Here is a 15,645-nt window from a genome sequence, read left to right as displayed (position 1 = left end):
GGAGCTGCCCAGAGTGGCTGGGGAAACCCAGCCAGATCGGTGAGGTAGAAATTATAATAATTTATTATTATAGTACTAAGAGTGGGTGTTGACCATAGCTGGCAACCTTCCCCTTTTTTGCGGGAAATTCCCTTATTCCAGTGCTGTTTCCCGCTGCTTCCCGGATTGTTAGATATCCCGTAGACTGTCCCCGGGACTGATGAGGCTGCTGTTCCCTTATTTTCAAATCTGAAAGTTGACAGCTATGGTGTTGACTCTCTAGACATATTGAATGGGCATTGTTTGGAAGCTGGTGGGGTAGTGGATGAGGCTACTTGCTACAAGTCTTCCCTCTTCAATAATATTGCAGGAGCCTACTTCTCTGAATTCAGTAGGTGGAGGCATTTTATTTTAATTTGCAACTGCCAGTCAACCTTCCTTGGTTGCTGAGCATGCTCAGTCTTCATTAAACTGTGTGCATTTCTTTTTTGGGGGGATGGGGAGTATGCCCCCTTAGGTTCTTTAGAAATAAAAAGATTGTTTGGAATTCTGCAAATCTAAGGGCTTCTTTAAGAATTGCTAATTCTGCAAATCTAAGGGCTTCTCTAACAGATTCTGCAAATCTAAGGGCTTCTCTAACAGCCTCCTCCCTCTTGTTTCTCACTTTTCAGTAGTGGCACCCGCCCTGTGGAACGCCCTCCCACCAGATGTCAAAGAGAAGAGCAACTACCAGACTTTTAGAAGACATCTGAAGGCAGCCCTCTTTAGGGAAGCTTTTAATGTTTAACCGACCACTGTATTTTAATACTCTGTTGGAAGCTGCCCAGAGTGGCTGGGGAAACCCAGCCAAATGGGTGGGGTATAAATAATAAATTCTATTCTACAGTGGTACTTCTGGTTACATACTTAATTCGTTCTGGAGGTCCATTCTTAACCTGAAACTGTTCTTAACCTGAAGCACCACTTTAGCTAATGGGGCCTCCCGCTGCCACTGTGCCGCAGGAGCATGATTTCTGTTCTCATCCTGAAGCAAAGTTCTTAACTCGAGGTAATATTTCTGGGTTAGCGGAGTCTGTAGCCTGAAGCGTCTGTAACCTGAAGTGTAACCGAGGTACCACTGTATTCTATTCTACTCACAGCTGTCAACTTTCAGATTTGAAAATAAGGGATCAGCAGCCTCGAAAATAAGGGATCAGCAGCCTCACCTGTCCTGGGGACAGTCTACTGGATATCTAACAATCCGGGGAAGCAGCGGGAAGCAGCGCTGGAATAAGGTAATTTCCCGCCAAAAAAGGGAAGGTTGACAGCTATGATTCTACTGTGCCTCCTTTGGCTATAATTCTGTCAGCACTCACTTCCACCTCTCAAGTTTGCTATTCGAAGGTGTGATGCTCTTGCTCTCTGTTAGGTTGTGGGTGAACATATCAGACAACACAGCGATTCTTCAAACAGCTCCTGTTTATTCACAGGCCAGAGCGGAACTGAACTGAAGGGTTCAGCCAGCCTGCTTATATAGAGCTCCACTGGAATGCAACAGTAACCATTTTCTGTAACTATCCAATCACTGAACGTCACTTTCAATCCCTTATTTGCATATGTGGACCTGAACTATCTATAGTATCCCCCTGCTGGCCCAGGGTGAGAACTTCAGTACATAACACTCTCAGTTGCTGATTTGCTCTTGGCTGCTGCAGGTAAGCATTCTCCCAAGGGAAGTTTCTTTCCAGGATCATTCAGCATCATGGTAGCCCCTTTGTCAATTCCCAGAGAGTTCCTACATCCTCCTGGCAGGCCACCAACACCATGTGGCCAGTGCAGAGAGGGAGAAAAGGCTATTGGAAAGTGAATTCCGGAAGTTTCTCTGTGGCTATTCTTTTTCCTGGACATTTTATGTAGACAACAGACATCAGCATGCCTTGCTTGCACAATTCCACTGGCCCTGAGCCACGTTGTTTCTGAGTCACATTTCAAGTGAATAAATCCATTGTGCTGCTCCAGTAAGCCGCACAACGATGTCAGCCAGCACCAAGATGAGAAGCAGAAAGCAAAGGCAGAGACCTACAGATAGCGTAAGTAGGGGAATGAATTCTCACTTTAGTACAGCACGGGAATTGTAAAGCGGTGAATGTATGCAAATAAATGTTACTTGGTTTCTTTTAGCCCAGCACAAGGATGGAACTGAGGAAACGATGCCGAAGAACGACAAGTAACGTAAATACAAGAATAAATTCTCACTTCTATGTACCTCAAAGTTTTCTGATAATTTTCTGATTCTGTTTTTTTGTTTTGTATTTTGCTGAACTACTTGTTTTCCTTTATTTTAGGAACAGCAAGTGGAAGAAAGCTGCAGATATAGAAAGAAGGTAAGAATGAGAATGAATTGTCACTTCTGCACAGCACAAATATGGCACTAAATATTTACTAGGTTATCATGTAGCATCCCGCAAATAGCTTAGTAATAATGAAAACATTTATGTTTTGGCAAGATTTGTAGCTGCCTGTCATGCAGTTGGTAGTGTTTTTAAAGTGACCATTATGCAGCCATACCTTCTTAGGAAATGCATATCTCGACAGAAAAAAACAGTAGCACTACACTATAAAGCAAGATATGCATATGTTACAGTGAATATTCAAAATTTGTTTAACACTGACATTCACACATCAGTGCTGTCAATCCTTATTTATCATTATCAAAGCATCAAATACAGGAGTGTATATGCAATCCTTTTTAAGCAGATCTCACAGGGCTCTTCTTTCTCCCTGCAGCAAAATCCGTTTGTGATATAGGCAAATGCCTCTGTGTATATGCATCTATGCATATAGATAGATAGAGATCTGGTTATTTACAAACTATATTCCTTCCTTTCCAGCACTGGCATACATAACTAGCCTGTTTGGTTTTTTTTTAAGAAGGAAATGCAATCCTCCAATAGGAAGATTGGGTCTTCATCCATTACATGGGGATAATAAAGCACAACATCACTTTGTTTTGAAAAAAGACTTGTAAGAATAAGGTTCTAAGGCAAAACATTGTAGGAGTTAGCTTTATTAGATAATGCAGAAATGTTCCTATAAATTCAGCTCCTAGATCATATATTCAACTTGCATTATGCATTAAAAAAAATATCTCCCACACTTCAGCAGATTTGTGGTATGCTGAACATGTCTCTACACATAAAAATGACTCAAGGAGCCCCTCACATTGCCTCTGTTTGTGGAATGTGTCCCTCTAGCTTTTACGGTTACACTGCTTTGTAAAGACACAGCTATTACTATCTGGGCAATATGACAGAAAACATGTATTTCATGGCAGGTTTTTCTGTTTTTCTCAGGCAGCAACAAAGTATAAGTTTCTCTGCCAAGAAGAATGTTTATTCTTAACAGAGGGCAATGAAGTAGTGAAGTTTGATGTGAATGGAATCTCTCTCTCTAGGCTCCAGCACAAAAATGGTATGTTGTTTCTATGCAGTCTTTTTTTATTATTTGCAAGATGAACAGAAAAGGGGGAGGGGATGAAAGACAATAAAATAAAAAATTGTACATGCATAATACGAATAACAACATCAGTTCACAATCTGAATGCAATAACAATCAGTACAGACACCTGAAGTTAAACATCTAAGTTAATATTAACATCTAAGTTAATATAAGCCCTCCAAATGTTCGGACTGATATCCACACAAAATTGACGTTTGTATTATGGTAAATATGCACAAATTTAGCCACGACTGTGAGGTCCTCTAGTCACTGTGTACAAGGCTCAAAGTGCAAGCACTTGCAAAGTCCACTTTTGTTGCTTCAATGTTAGTTCCCCTAATAGAAGAATATAATTTAAAAGCACATGAACCTCTGAAAATATCAAGCATTTCAGTAACGCAAATTTGATGCAGAATGAGACAAATTGGTATCTTTTTTTCTGTTTTGCAACGTTTGCTTATACACTTCTTTATTTCATAAATAAGAGGCAGATTCACTCTTGCACTTGGAAAGTAATGATAGACAACAGGCAGGCATCCTCTATTCTTAATGGAGGCACTGGCGGAGGAAGAGGCGGGCAGGGAGAGCGCACTGCCCCTGGCACCACGATCCCGGTGGGGTGTTATTGCGGCTGCCCCCCCCCCCCATATCAAACAAAAGAACTTTCAGGAGCGAAAGGGATGGGTTTGCCTTCTCCACCCCTGAAACCAGAGAGTTCTCTCCCTACTTTCTTCTGGTTAAGCCTAGAACACTATTGAAAACAAACCCTTAACATTAAATGCTAAGGGTCAAACTAGTTATGGTTAATATCAATAGCAAATGCAATTCTCTAAATAGTTGCCTCGTTTTTATGTTTTTAAATATATTATTGCTATGATGTCGTATTCTTCTTGTTAGCCACCGTTAGACCATTTGATGTAAAGGCTGGATACAAGTTTAGCAAAGAAACCCTTTTAACAAACAAGCAAATTATGATGACACTACATCCTGAACATTTTATTACAGGAAGCAAATGCAGTTATTATGAGAGAAAGAATACAAAAGGAATGATCTGTCCTTTGAGTTAATCTATAAGGACCACACCATTTCCTTGTTATGGCTAAGCATGACTTCCCTGGCCACCATACAGCAGGAGGGGCTTTTAGTCATAGGAACTTTTACATGCTTTCTGAAATGGTAGAGCCCCTTTCTGAAATGGTAGGCTACTTCATTGCTAAGTAGCCTAATCAATGGAGGGATGGGGCATGAGAATATTACCACTCATTGCTATATTATAGTGGAATGATAGATGACAAGTTAGACGGTTAACACTTTGATGTGTATTATATTTAGATATCAGATGGATGACTACCTGGGTCCATTACTTCCGTGTTCAAGGTAAGAATTGGGTGACAGTGATCCAGGTTTGTTTGTTTTTGTTTGTTTAATTCTGTTTTTGATTTAAAGGTCAATTAAAAAATGTGCACCATGACTCTTTGAAAGCGGGGCTGCCTCCCACATGAGTCCTTAATTATCCCCTACAGTGAAGCCAATTTACCCCTCTTATACCAGGAATGTGTGATAGAGGCTTAAGAGCAAAATGTCCATTTTCTAAGCAGTGAAATAAGGGAGCAAGATGCAAGCAGCCGCAACACTTGAGAAGTGAGGTATCATCTTAACTTTAAGAGTAACATCCATTATCCAATCCATGCTCCTAGTCAGTACATTAAATGTCCAAAGCAGTAATTGCGCCATAAAAGTATATTGCAGGTTGCCTCACAGCTCTGAAGACTGAGACATTTCCGGATAAATAATCTGTAAAGATTAGTCTGGCAGGCTTGTACTGTGGCCTATCAAATGAGAAGTCCCTTGCCCTGTGTGACATCCATTGAACGCAGCAGATCAAGCCATGCAATCTAGGCCACAAACAGACACCAGATATACAACAAGAAAAAGGAAAGTTTGGGAAAACAAAACAATTGGCTTGGGACAATTAAAATCAATGAGCTAACCATACACTGTATAAGGTGGGACAAAATAAAAACCAAAAACCCTCTTGGTGTCATTGCCAGTTTGACCTGGAGGAAAGTCCTTTATTTGTCCCAAACATAGTGATACACCAGACCCTAGTCCCAAGCTGCCTTTTTTTGAATATTATTTTTATTTATTTATTGTACTTCTATCCTACATTTTTCTTCAAGGAGCTCCCAGTGGCATATATGGTTCTCCCCCTCCTCATTTAATCCCCACAATAGCCCCGTGAGGTAAGCTAGGCTGAGAAGCATTCACTGACCCCAGGTCACCGAGTGAGCATCCTAGCCCCTGGTCCAACACTCTAACCACTGCACCACATTATCTGTGGACTTTGCTGCCATTGCTTTAGCATGTTTTGCACTCAGTCTTTGTGCTCCCAACCATTTTTGGAACATTGAACTTACGTTGTTTCACTTGTGTCACCACAGAATATATATATATTCCAATGGATAATTACCTTAGCTCCAGTATTTTAAATTCTATTATAAATTTATACATAAATCCTGTTATATCTATTACGTTGCACGGCAATTCCTTCTTATGCCCCTCTTTTTTTAGGCCCAGGTCGTGGCAAGTTTCTAGTTACTTTTAGCCAAGTGTCTGATGAACAAAACAAATTGCTGGTGCTGACCAAAGACATTGACCACAAGCAACTGAAGGTAACTCAAGTCTGTTTATGTCTGAGATGGGATGGGGACTGAGCATCACAGAAATGCAGGCAGAAGGTAGAAAGTAATCTGCATGTTCTGATTAAAATATGCATTTAACTTGAAATATGTTTGCCAAACACAGGCCTTAAATGGTAGCTGTGTGATTCTTTATTTATCACTGTTATGCCTACCAGCGTGGTTGCTCAAGAGCGAACAGGCAAGATCCCCACTGGTCTTTTCAAAGGCTTTATTATTGGTGCAAAAACATACAGTGCAGAACGTCTCAATTCCATGTCTTGCTCAGTCACTAGCAGAATCTGAGAGTGGGCGGTTCTTAAACTTTCCCCAGCAGAGTAGTCTCTTGACCCCCATCCGATGCCTCCCCTCTCTGCATGTAAACCTACTGCGCAGAGAGGGCATGGATAAGGGGGACCTGCCTCCCCCCCCCCCCCGCTTTGCTCATGCAAGGTGTCTTGGCTCTCTCTTACATCCTCTGAGCCCTTCATCCCTTCCCCACTAGAGGCGGGGCTTCCCTCCTCCGCGGAGGAAGTGCTGCTTCTCACGATCTTTGGAGGCTCCCTGTAACCCAGCTGCCCTTCGCCTCTCGCCTCTGAGCTGATGGCAGTTCCCTGACAATCACACTTTTGCCATTTCAGCTGCACCCTTTTTCTGGTCACTGACACTGGCCAAACCTAACAAATCCAGATAATGTTGATTTAAAGGTAAAGGGTAAAGGGACCCCTGACCATTAGGTCCAGTCGTGACCAACTCTGGGGTTGCGACGCTCATCTCGCTTTATTGGCCGAGGGAGCCGGCGTACAGCTTCCAAGTCATGTGGCCAGCATGACTAAGCCGCTTCTGGCGAACCAGAGCAGCGCACGGAAACGCCGTTTACCTTCCCGCCGGAGTGGTACCTATTTATCTACTTGCGCTTTGACGTGCTTTCGAACTGCTAGGTGGGCAGGAGCAGGGACCGAGCAACTGGAGCTCACCCCGTCGTGGGGATTCAAACTGCCAACGTTCTGATCGGCAAGTCCTAGGCTCTGTGGTTTAACCCACAGCGCCATCCATGTCCCTGATGTTGATTTAGGACCAAACTAAATATGGCACCATTCATAAAAATAGCCAAAGCACAAATCTATCTGTCGTCTATGTATCTATATGATGCAGTGCATGAAACAGCCATATTATAGTACAAAAAGATTATAAAGAGCTGTATTGTCCAGGAATTTATCATTCCCATATGTAGTGAAACTAGCAGCCTAGTACCTGTCGTTGCTCAGGAATTCTAAGAAGCCAAAAACCCAGTGCAGTTTTGAAAGGTGAAATCTGGCATCTTGATACTAAATGGTGTTGAATTGTATCCAAACATAGATGGAAACCTGCTCCTTGATCTCCTGATCATACAAAATTTGATTATGATTTCTTTGGAGGTCTCCAAATCCAAAGCAAACAACATTTTCAAAATATGTAGTTGATAACGACCATCATTTTAAAAATCTGTTGGTTGGTTTGTTACTTGCTCTTCTACACTATGTCCAATCTAGTCATTATTTTGGTATCCCATATTTTCCCAAAGCATTCTGAAACTAAGAGGTCTTTTCTTTGCAGGTGTTTTCATGCGATATGCCGAATAAGCCACATACTAAGGGCAAAAGGTTTGATATCACTAAGGTACGAGATCAACCAATATTTTTTTCTGAAGAACATGAACACTTAGAAATGCTTTATGCCAGGTCTGTACAATTTGTGACCCACCAAACTGAGCACAATTCACTATCAATATCTACCTACTAGGTACATACCGTATTTTTTGCCCTAGAGGACGCACTTTTTCCCCTCCAAAAATGAAGGGGAAATGTGTGTGCGTCCTATGGGGCAAATGCAGGCTTTCGCTGAAGCCTGGAGAGCGAGAGGGGTCGGTGCGCACCGACCCCTCTCGCTCTCCAGGCTTCAGGAAGCTATCCGCAAGCCTTGGGAGCCCGCGGGAGTTCCCCGAGAGCTGCCCGAAGCCCAGGGTGCGCTCCACTCCACGGCTTGCAGAGAGCTGCCAGCATCCCGAAGCCTGGGGCGCGCAGCGGAGCGCACCCCGGGCTTCGGGCAGCTCTCCGCAAGCCTGGGGAGACCGGCGTGATGTCCCGCCGGGCTCCCTAGGCTTGTGGATAGCAGCCTGTTCTGGGGGCCGGGGTCGGGGGAAGCTCAGGCTTCCCCTGCCCCAGCTCCGTGCCTGGGGGGGAAATAATTTTTTTTCTTTATTCCCCCCCCCAAACTAGGTGCGCCCTATGGGCCGGTGCACCCTATGGGGACGAAAAATACGGTACTTTACATGGCTCAAAAGCTGCATTCAGTTTTATAATCATAAGTGGTACAGGCTTGCTATATGCTATACTGTTTCATTCTCCTCATAGTCCCTTTTCATCATCATCATCATCATCATCATCATTATTATTATTATGCCACCCATCAGACTGGGTTCCCCCAGCCACTCTGGGCGGCTTCCAGGAAAATATATAAAAACACAATAAAACCTCTAACATTAAAAGCTTCCCTATACCGGGCTGTCTTCAGATGTTTTGTAGTCAGATAACTGTTTATTTCCTTGACATTTGATAGGAAGGTGTTCCACAGGGCGGGTGCCTCTGCCTGGTTTCCTGTAACTTCATTTCTTGCAATGAGGGAACCGCCAGAAGGTGGCATGAGAGTGCTTTAAATGCACAGGGTAGAAAGCACCCATGACTACTCAGAAGTAAGCCCTATTGACTTCAATGGGGCTTACTTAAATATAAGCGGGCTTGGGATTGCAGCTTTAGTCTTGCTTGGAAGAAGCACAGGAGGCTTGTGAGTGAAGACTCATGTGTTGTCAACATGAGAAAGGATTAACTATTCGGCTAACGTGTTATTTAGTGTGTGTGGAAGTCTTAGATATAAAACAGTTGACTGAGGAGACTTGGGTCCAAATCCCTATTTGGCCATGAAGCTTGGTAGGTGATCTTGCACCAGTCAGTCTTTCAACCGAACCTACCTCACAGGGCTGTCGTAAGGACAAAATGGCAGAACTGTGTACTCTCAGGCTCTAGAAGTGTACAGAACCTCGAGTGAAGCCCTAGCTGAACAAAAAGCTAGGAAACTGGTTAAAGAGTGGTCAGTAATCACCGATTTGTATGGGAAGTTGGAGTGGTGCTGAGAAATGTATGTGCTTCTATAAAAAAATTCCAGAGGCAACAGATTGGCCAGTGGCGTATGTTTTTCCAGAGTGCACATGCAACAAAATGCATATCTAAAGTGCAAGGGAGACAGTGAACCTTCTTACTCTGGTATAAGGAAGGAATTGCAGTGCCATTGAAAGTGGTACTTGAGAAAATTCCCCAGGACATGGTGTTTTTAAAAAACTCATTTTAGTTGAACATATAACGGTACCCTGCTAATATTTGTCCTTTTCTTTTCTTTAATAATCTTAATAATCTATATTTTGGTATTTCCATAGCTAAGTGCAGATGATCTAAAATGTCATCTTTTCTTCATGGATAAAGAAAAAAATGGAGAAGTGGTACAGCTTAAGTGCCCTGAAGATACAACACACTATATTCATGCCAGTCGGACACTGTTTCTAAAGTACAGAGACACAGATGTGACGGATGGATCAATATTCCGCTTCAGGGTGAGAAACTGATAAATAAAGGCACTCCCAAGATCTTGCACTGTTTTGACATGCAAGTGTAGCAGAAAGGCAGAAGCCATGGGGAGGGGTTGTGGCTTAGTGGTAGAACATCTGCTTTGCACGCAGAAGCTTCCAGGTTCAATCCAGCATTGCCAGGTAGGGCTGGAAAAGACTCACACCTTGAAGAGCTGCTACTAGCCATTGTAGATGTACCAAGTGTCTGCCTTGCTGCAAGGTAGCGTCATATGTTGTAATGGTTGGCAATTTACTGCCACCCTTCTTTTAGGGCTTAGCAACGACAGACCAGATGTACAAGTTAGATCTCCCCCTCCCATCCATAATATCTAGAGCAACTAACCTGTGCTGACTGACAGGGACATGGGTGGCGCTATGATCTATACCACTAAGCCTCTTGGGTTTGCAGCTATAAGGTCAATAGTTTGAATTCACACGACGGGGTGAGCTCCCGTTGCTCTGTCCCAGCTCCTGCTAATCTAGCAGTTCAAAAGCATACCAGTGTGAGTAGATAAATAGGTACCACCCATTGCACCAGAAGTGGTTTAGTCATGCTGGCCACATGACCCGGAAAAGCTGCCCGTGGACAAACACTGGCTCGAAAGTAGAGATGAGTGCCGCACCCCATAGTCAAATTTGACTGGACTGAACTGTCCAGGGTTCCTCAACTTTACCTTTATCTTAGTTTATTTCCAAATCTTTCCCCATAATTGGCAGCTTATGATGTGGGGTGGCATCAGATCTCCCTGTCTTTGAAAGCTGAGGATTGAGGGAAAAATAGCATTAGGGCAACCATGGGCATAGCTGGGGGAGGGGCAGCTTCCCTCCAAACAATATAAATACTTAAAGAACTTAGGTTCTTCCCCACCACCACTACCGCATGAAGCCTGGCTAGGACCATGGGGACCATAAAAATAAAATAGGACCATAAAAATAAAAGCGCAACAACACTGTAAGGATGTCAGCAGTGACATCGGGGCAGAGCAATGGGGCAAAACTGAGGGAGTATGTGAGCAAACTTATGCAAATATCCTGTATTGATATCCTGCACTGCTAACAGTCTGCCTTACCACACCCACAGCATAAACTGTGCCCACTGATACTGTGTGCAAACATTGGGATGGGCCAACTGCTCTTGCCCAGTTACACCCATGCAGCAAAGTTGCCATAGTTCATTGGGTGCTGATTCTGGAATGTCTGTGCAACCTCTTAGCCAAGTGCCATAGAATCATAGAATCATAGAGTTGGAAGGGACCCAAGCGTCATCTAGTCCAACTCCCTGCAATGCAGGAATCCCAGCTAAAGCATCAAGTGGGCTTCCTGTAGGGGTGCTGGAGAATTCCATCGGAAACAGAAAAGGGAGTGGAAATCCCCACAATCTGCATGTTTGTTAGCGGTCAGGAACGGAAGTCACACAAGCAAATATGACCAGTATTCTGTTCTTTTTGTCTGCAAGCATGTTTACCTTCCATTGAAATCAGTTGTGCAAATTTTAGCTATAGCAGATAGCAGGGAGGATAGCGTAGGAATGTAGGTTTTGGTGGAATCTGAACTGTAGCAGATCAGAAATAGTGCGGATTGCAACAAAGCCAGGACTGGGTGAATTTTGCACCCCTAGCTCCCTGTTATTTTATCTGTTTGAGGAATACATAATATTAATACAAACAACATTAATCCAAGGAAAGCAGTTTAGAAGAGAATCTTGCTTGTGTGCATCCTTTGGAGAAGAATGCACATTTGTGCTTTTTGAGGAAGGCCAGGAGCGCTGCAGGTGAAATTGTGTGTGTGTGTGTGTGTGTGTGTGCACCCCCCCCCCCACTGCATCTGGGAGTATCCTTGTTTCTTCGTTTTCCCTTCAGCTGGTGACTTCCAACTTCTCTCCTTTGTGTAAACATTTTAAAGGTTAATTCCTCAGTATTTACTTTTTCTAGAAACAACCTGGCTATCTGATGTCATAGAGGGGACATAGTCTGTCACTTTATGTCTGGGATAGGCAACCTCCATGGACCTAATTTGGCCTGGCATGGGTTCCACTTTTGCCATAATGCAGTTTTCCCCAGACCAAGTCCTCCAGCCCCTGTGTGGTGCTTTGAAGTCTCAAGCACTCATGGGGACTTCAAAGCATCCCATCATCTGTTGTCAGGGATTTGACAGGTGAGTGGCCCTTTCTACTGGTCAAATTTTCCCAACAAGGAGTAGGGAAGATAATGGTCTGTTTCACCTATCAGATCCTTACCTTCATTCTTTTGACTGAAACACAGCATATGAATAAAAAGTAACATAGCATAACAGAACTAGTTCCCTGCCTTAGAAGATGGAAGCCGATGGCTCAAATCCTGTACGTAAAATGCTCTAGTTTAATTCTCCCCACTCCAACTATGCTGTCTCCATTCATACACTCCTACTGCTGTCACTTGTGCACTGTGATATTTTAAATGATAACTCCCAACATCCCTGACAATTAGCCATGCTGGCTGGAGTGGATGGGGACCTAGTTGAAGGCTGCCTTAAGAGACTCTAGCACCAACCCCTTCCGTCAAGTCTCTGTATGCAGTAAACTCACAGGTGAAATAGGAAGGCAACAGCAGGCTGCTAGATAGGTTCTCTAAGGGTGAGGAGAATGAAGTCCTTGGCTTCAAGTGAATGGCTTACTGCCATTGCAGAACATAATAGATGTGGAGATAGTGTATTGGAGGAGGGTGGGATTAAATTAGGGCACCGGAAGTTGGTTTTATTTGTGGGGGTGTCACTGCATGCTAGATGCATAATTCATAGTTGCATTTTATAAACATATGATGAGTGCCTTGTTGCTATTCAATTTGCTATCCAGTTCCAGCTATGGTTACTCAGAAGTAAGTTCCAGTGTTTTCCCTATTTATGTTTAGAATTTCAAATTTAGTATCGTAGTAGTCTTCATGCACAGAACCTGTATTTATGACTCTTTCTGTATTTTAACAGCTCAGAAAAGCTGTCCAGCCATGAAAGTTTGCAACTGCATATGTTCAAGTAAGAGAATGAAAGATCCCACATTACACTGCCTGTTTTTATAACTCTGTGTTTGAAATAACCAAGTATAGTATTTATTCAATTTGATGTAGAATGACAATTTGTTGTACTGTGCACTTAATTACTTTCTAATACATTTAAAGAATTGGGACTAGTATATCTTATCTCTTTATGCTGATTAAGATCCTCATTGTTTCCCTTTGCTGTGCAAGATAGAATCTGATAACAGCTAGGAGCCTTTGTTATGGCCCCAAGGCTTTGTAATCACCTCCCTAAGGAGATCAGAAATAGCTCTTCCATTATGGCCCTCTGAAATGACTGCAACACTAATTTTCTCTGGATGCTATTTGAAAGCTGCATAACATTTGATGAAAGATTTGTCTTAATTTTTGCTGGCTACTGATTTTTTTTTTCCTTCTTAAATTTAACTTTTACTTTTATATTTTTATACAATCTGTATTGTAGTTGTAGATCTCTTAATTGAAAGGTTGAATGTACATATTTTCAATAAAAGTATCTTAAAGCAATGTTTATTGTCAGTTATTTCTCAACACTCTGAGTCCATAACTATGGAAAAGAACACTCAGTGTGTAATATATAGTGTTACTTGTATTCAGAGTAGGTCCGTTTAATCAATGTGGTTAAGCGAACCAATGTGTTGATTTCAATGGGTCTATTCCGGGTACTGCTCAGTTGGACATCACCCAGTGCTGAACAAGTCTGAGATTGAACCCCTTTCAGCAGACTTCTAAGTCTTCACTTTTTGTAGTGGTTCTTGGGAGCCAGTGTTAAAGTAGCAGAAGACTGGGTGAAATAAACACTAAGTTTAGTTGAATTTAAATGTGATATTTTGCTGCTTCTTTTTAATATGTTAAACCAGTTGTCATCCACCCAAATCTTTTAATATGGGAGAGCTATAACTAGAGGCTCCAGGGTTCACCCAGTACTGCCAATCAATATTACAAGGGGGGAGGAGAGGCACACAACCATCGGTGCTCCAATTTAATAACTTTTTGTGAAGTCCAGGTCAAATCAAAACACTGGGCTGGAAGTCCACCCTTACACATTCATTTCAGGGTTGGCTATTAAAGTACTCTGTTTCAGTGCTATTTTTCTAGAAAAAGAGGTGCTGGAGCTCACCATGACATTCTCCCTTGTTCTCTTAGAATGGCAATGGCACCCACCTGACCTGAGAGGTGCGAACGTTGAGCTCAAGTGAGCTGTAGCTGAAACCTCCCCCCCCCCCAGCACTGTTTGATTTGCAAATGAAACAAATTCTACAGCAGAATTTTCAATTGTTGGTGTGCTAATTATGTTCTTTTTTGCCATCTAGTGGACAAATAAAGGAGCAATGCAGGGAAATGCTATCAAGTGCATTACTTTTCCCTTTAGAATTAGGAGGCTCCAGCTAAAAAACTTAAAAAATGCTAAAGCTGCAGTTTTATAGACATTGATCTGACAGTATGTCTCATTAAAAAGAGTGGGAAACTTGCATGGGGGTTGTGCTGCAAACATCAGAAGGATCAAGGTAGACTACTGGTGTCTGAACGGATGTGAGGTTTCAGGATAGGTGTTTTTTGTTTGAAAAGAACAAATACAGTGGTACCTCAGTTTATGAACTTAATCCGTTCCGGAAGTCTGTTCTTAAACCATAGAAAGTAAAGGAAAACGGATCCGTTCCAGTCGGTGAGAAACAAACCCTAAAACAACAATTTAACATGAATTTTACTATCTATAGAGACCATTGATCCATAAAATGAAGGCAATAATCAATGTACAGTGGTACCTCAGTTTAAGAACGATTTGGTTTACAAACTCCACAAAACCGAAATAGTGTTCCGGTTTGAGAACTTTACCTCGTGGGAGGCCTCATTAGGGAAAGCACGCCTCAGTGTAAGAATGGTTTTTGTTTAAGAATGAACTTCCGGAACGGATTAAGTTCAGAAACCGAGGCACAAAACCCCCCCACATACACGATACGAAAGAATATAAGCCTCACCACCCCACCCCTCCTCTATCCCCACCTTACACTGTAAAAAGGTAAAGGTAAAGGACCCCTGACAGTTAAGTCCAGTCGCGAATGACTCTGAGGTTGTGGCACTCATCTCACTTTAGTGGCCAAGCGAGCCTATGTTTGTCCGCAAACAGTTTTTCTGGGTCATGTGGACAGCATGACTAAGCCACTTCTGGTGAAACCAGAGCAGCGCACAGAAACACAGTTTACCTTTCTGCTGGAGTGGTACCTATTTATCTGCTTGCACTTTGACATGCTTTCGAACTGCTAGGTTGGCAGGAGCAGGGACCGAGCAACGGGAGCTCACCCCATCATGGGGATTCAAACCACCAACCTTCTGATGGGAAAGCCCTAGGCTCTGTGGTTTAGACCACAGTGCCACCTGTGTCTGTACTCAACAATAATGTCTCACAACAAATGTAACTGATTTTTAAGAAAGACTGTACAACCTGAAAAAAGACAAGGCATGTAGTTTTGTAAACCAAGAAAATATTTAATAATTTTTTTAAGAACTGATCTATCATGCAAAACATTAAGATGCTTCTTTACTGACTTCCCCAGACACAATTTACAAACTCATTGACATTGATTTGTACTGTGGTATTTGTTCTGAAGTTCATTGACTGGAATTAGAGTGTCAACCTTAATTTACATAGTCTATGAACAAGGCAAGATCATGCAGGTCCAAGACTTACTTTACACAATTATTTCAAGCAGGGATTCCTGAAGAAGGGACTGGAGGACAAAACATATTTCTATTTCTCAAACCAGCAGACCAAGCCACGTACATGCTATAGAAAAAGTGAAAAACCTAAACCTTCTTAAATATGATT

The 15,645-nt window shown here is 42.5% G+C and overlaps 1 protein-coding gene across 1 annotated transcript; it reads left to right on the top strand.

Moving 5' to 3' along the window:
• Positions 1-1,670: 1,670 nt before the first annotated feature.
• Positions 1,671-13,325, top strand: LOC307206492 (uncharacterized protein). Its single transcript, XM_079959817.1, has 9 exons — positions 1,671-2,048; positions 2,140-2,190; positions 2,304-2,342; positions 3,312-3,429; positions 4,789-4,833; positions 6,028-6,128; positions 7,731-7,793; positions 9,604-9,777; positions 12,751-13,325. Exons 1-9 carry the CDS (start codon positions 1,992-1,994, stop codon positions 12,772-12,774), a joined length of 672 nt encoding a protein of 223 aa, XP_079815943.1. The 5' UTR covers positions 1,671-1,991; the 3' UTR covers positions 12,775-13,325.
• Positions 13,326-15,645: the final 2,320 nt, after the last annotated feature.

This window comes from Podarcis cretensis, assembly GCF_951804945.1.
Source record: "Podarcis cretensis genome assembly, chromosome: 17".
NCBI classification, from domain to species: Eukaryota; Metazoa; Chordata; class Lepidosauria; order Squamata; family Lacertidae; genus Podarcis; species Podarcis cretensis.
The sequence above is the reverse complement of the archived record's forward strand: the minus strand, read 5'-3'. Positions and strand labels throughout refer to the sequence as shown.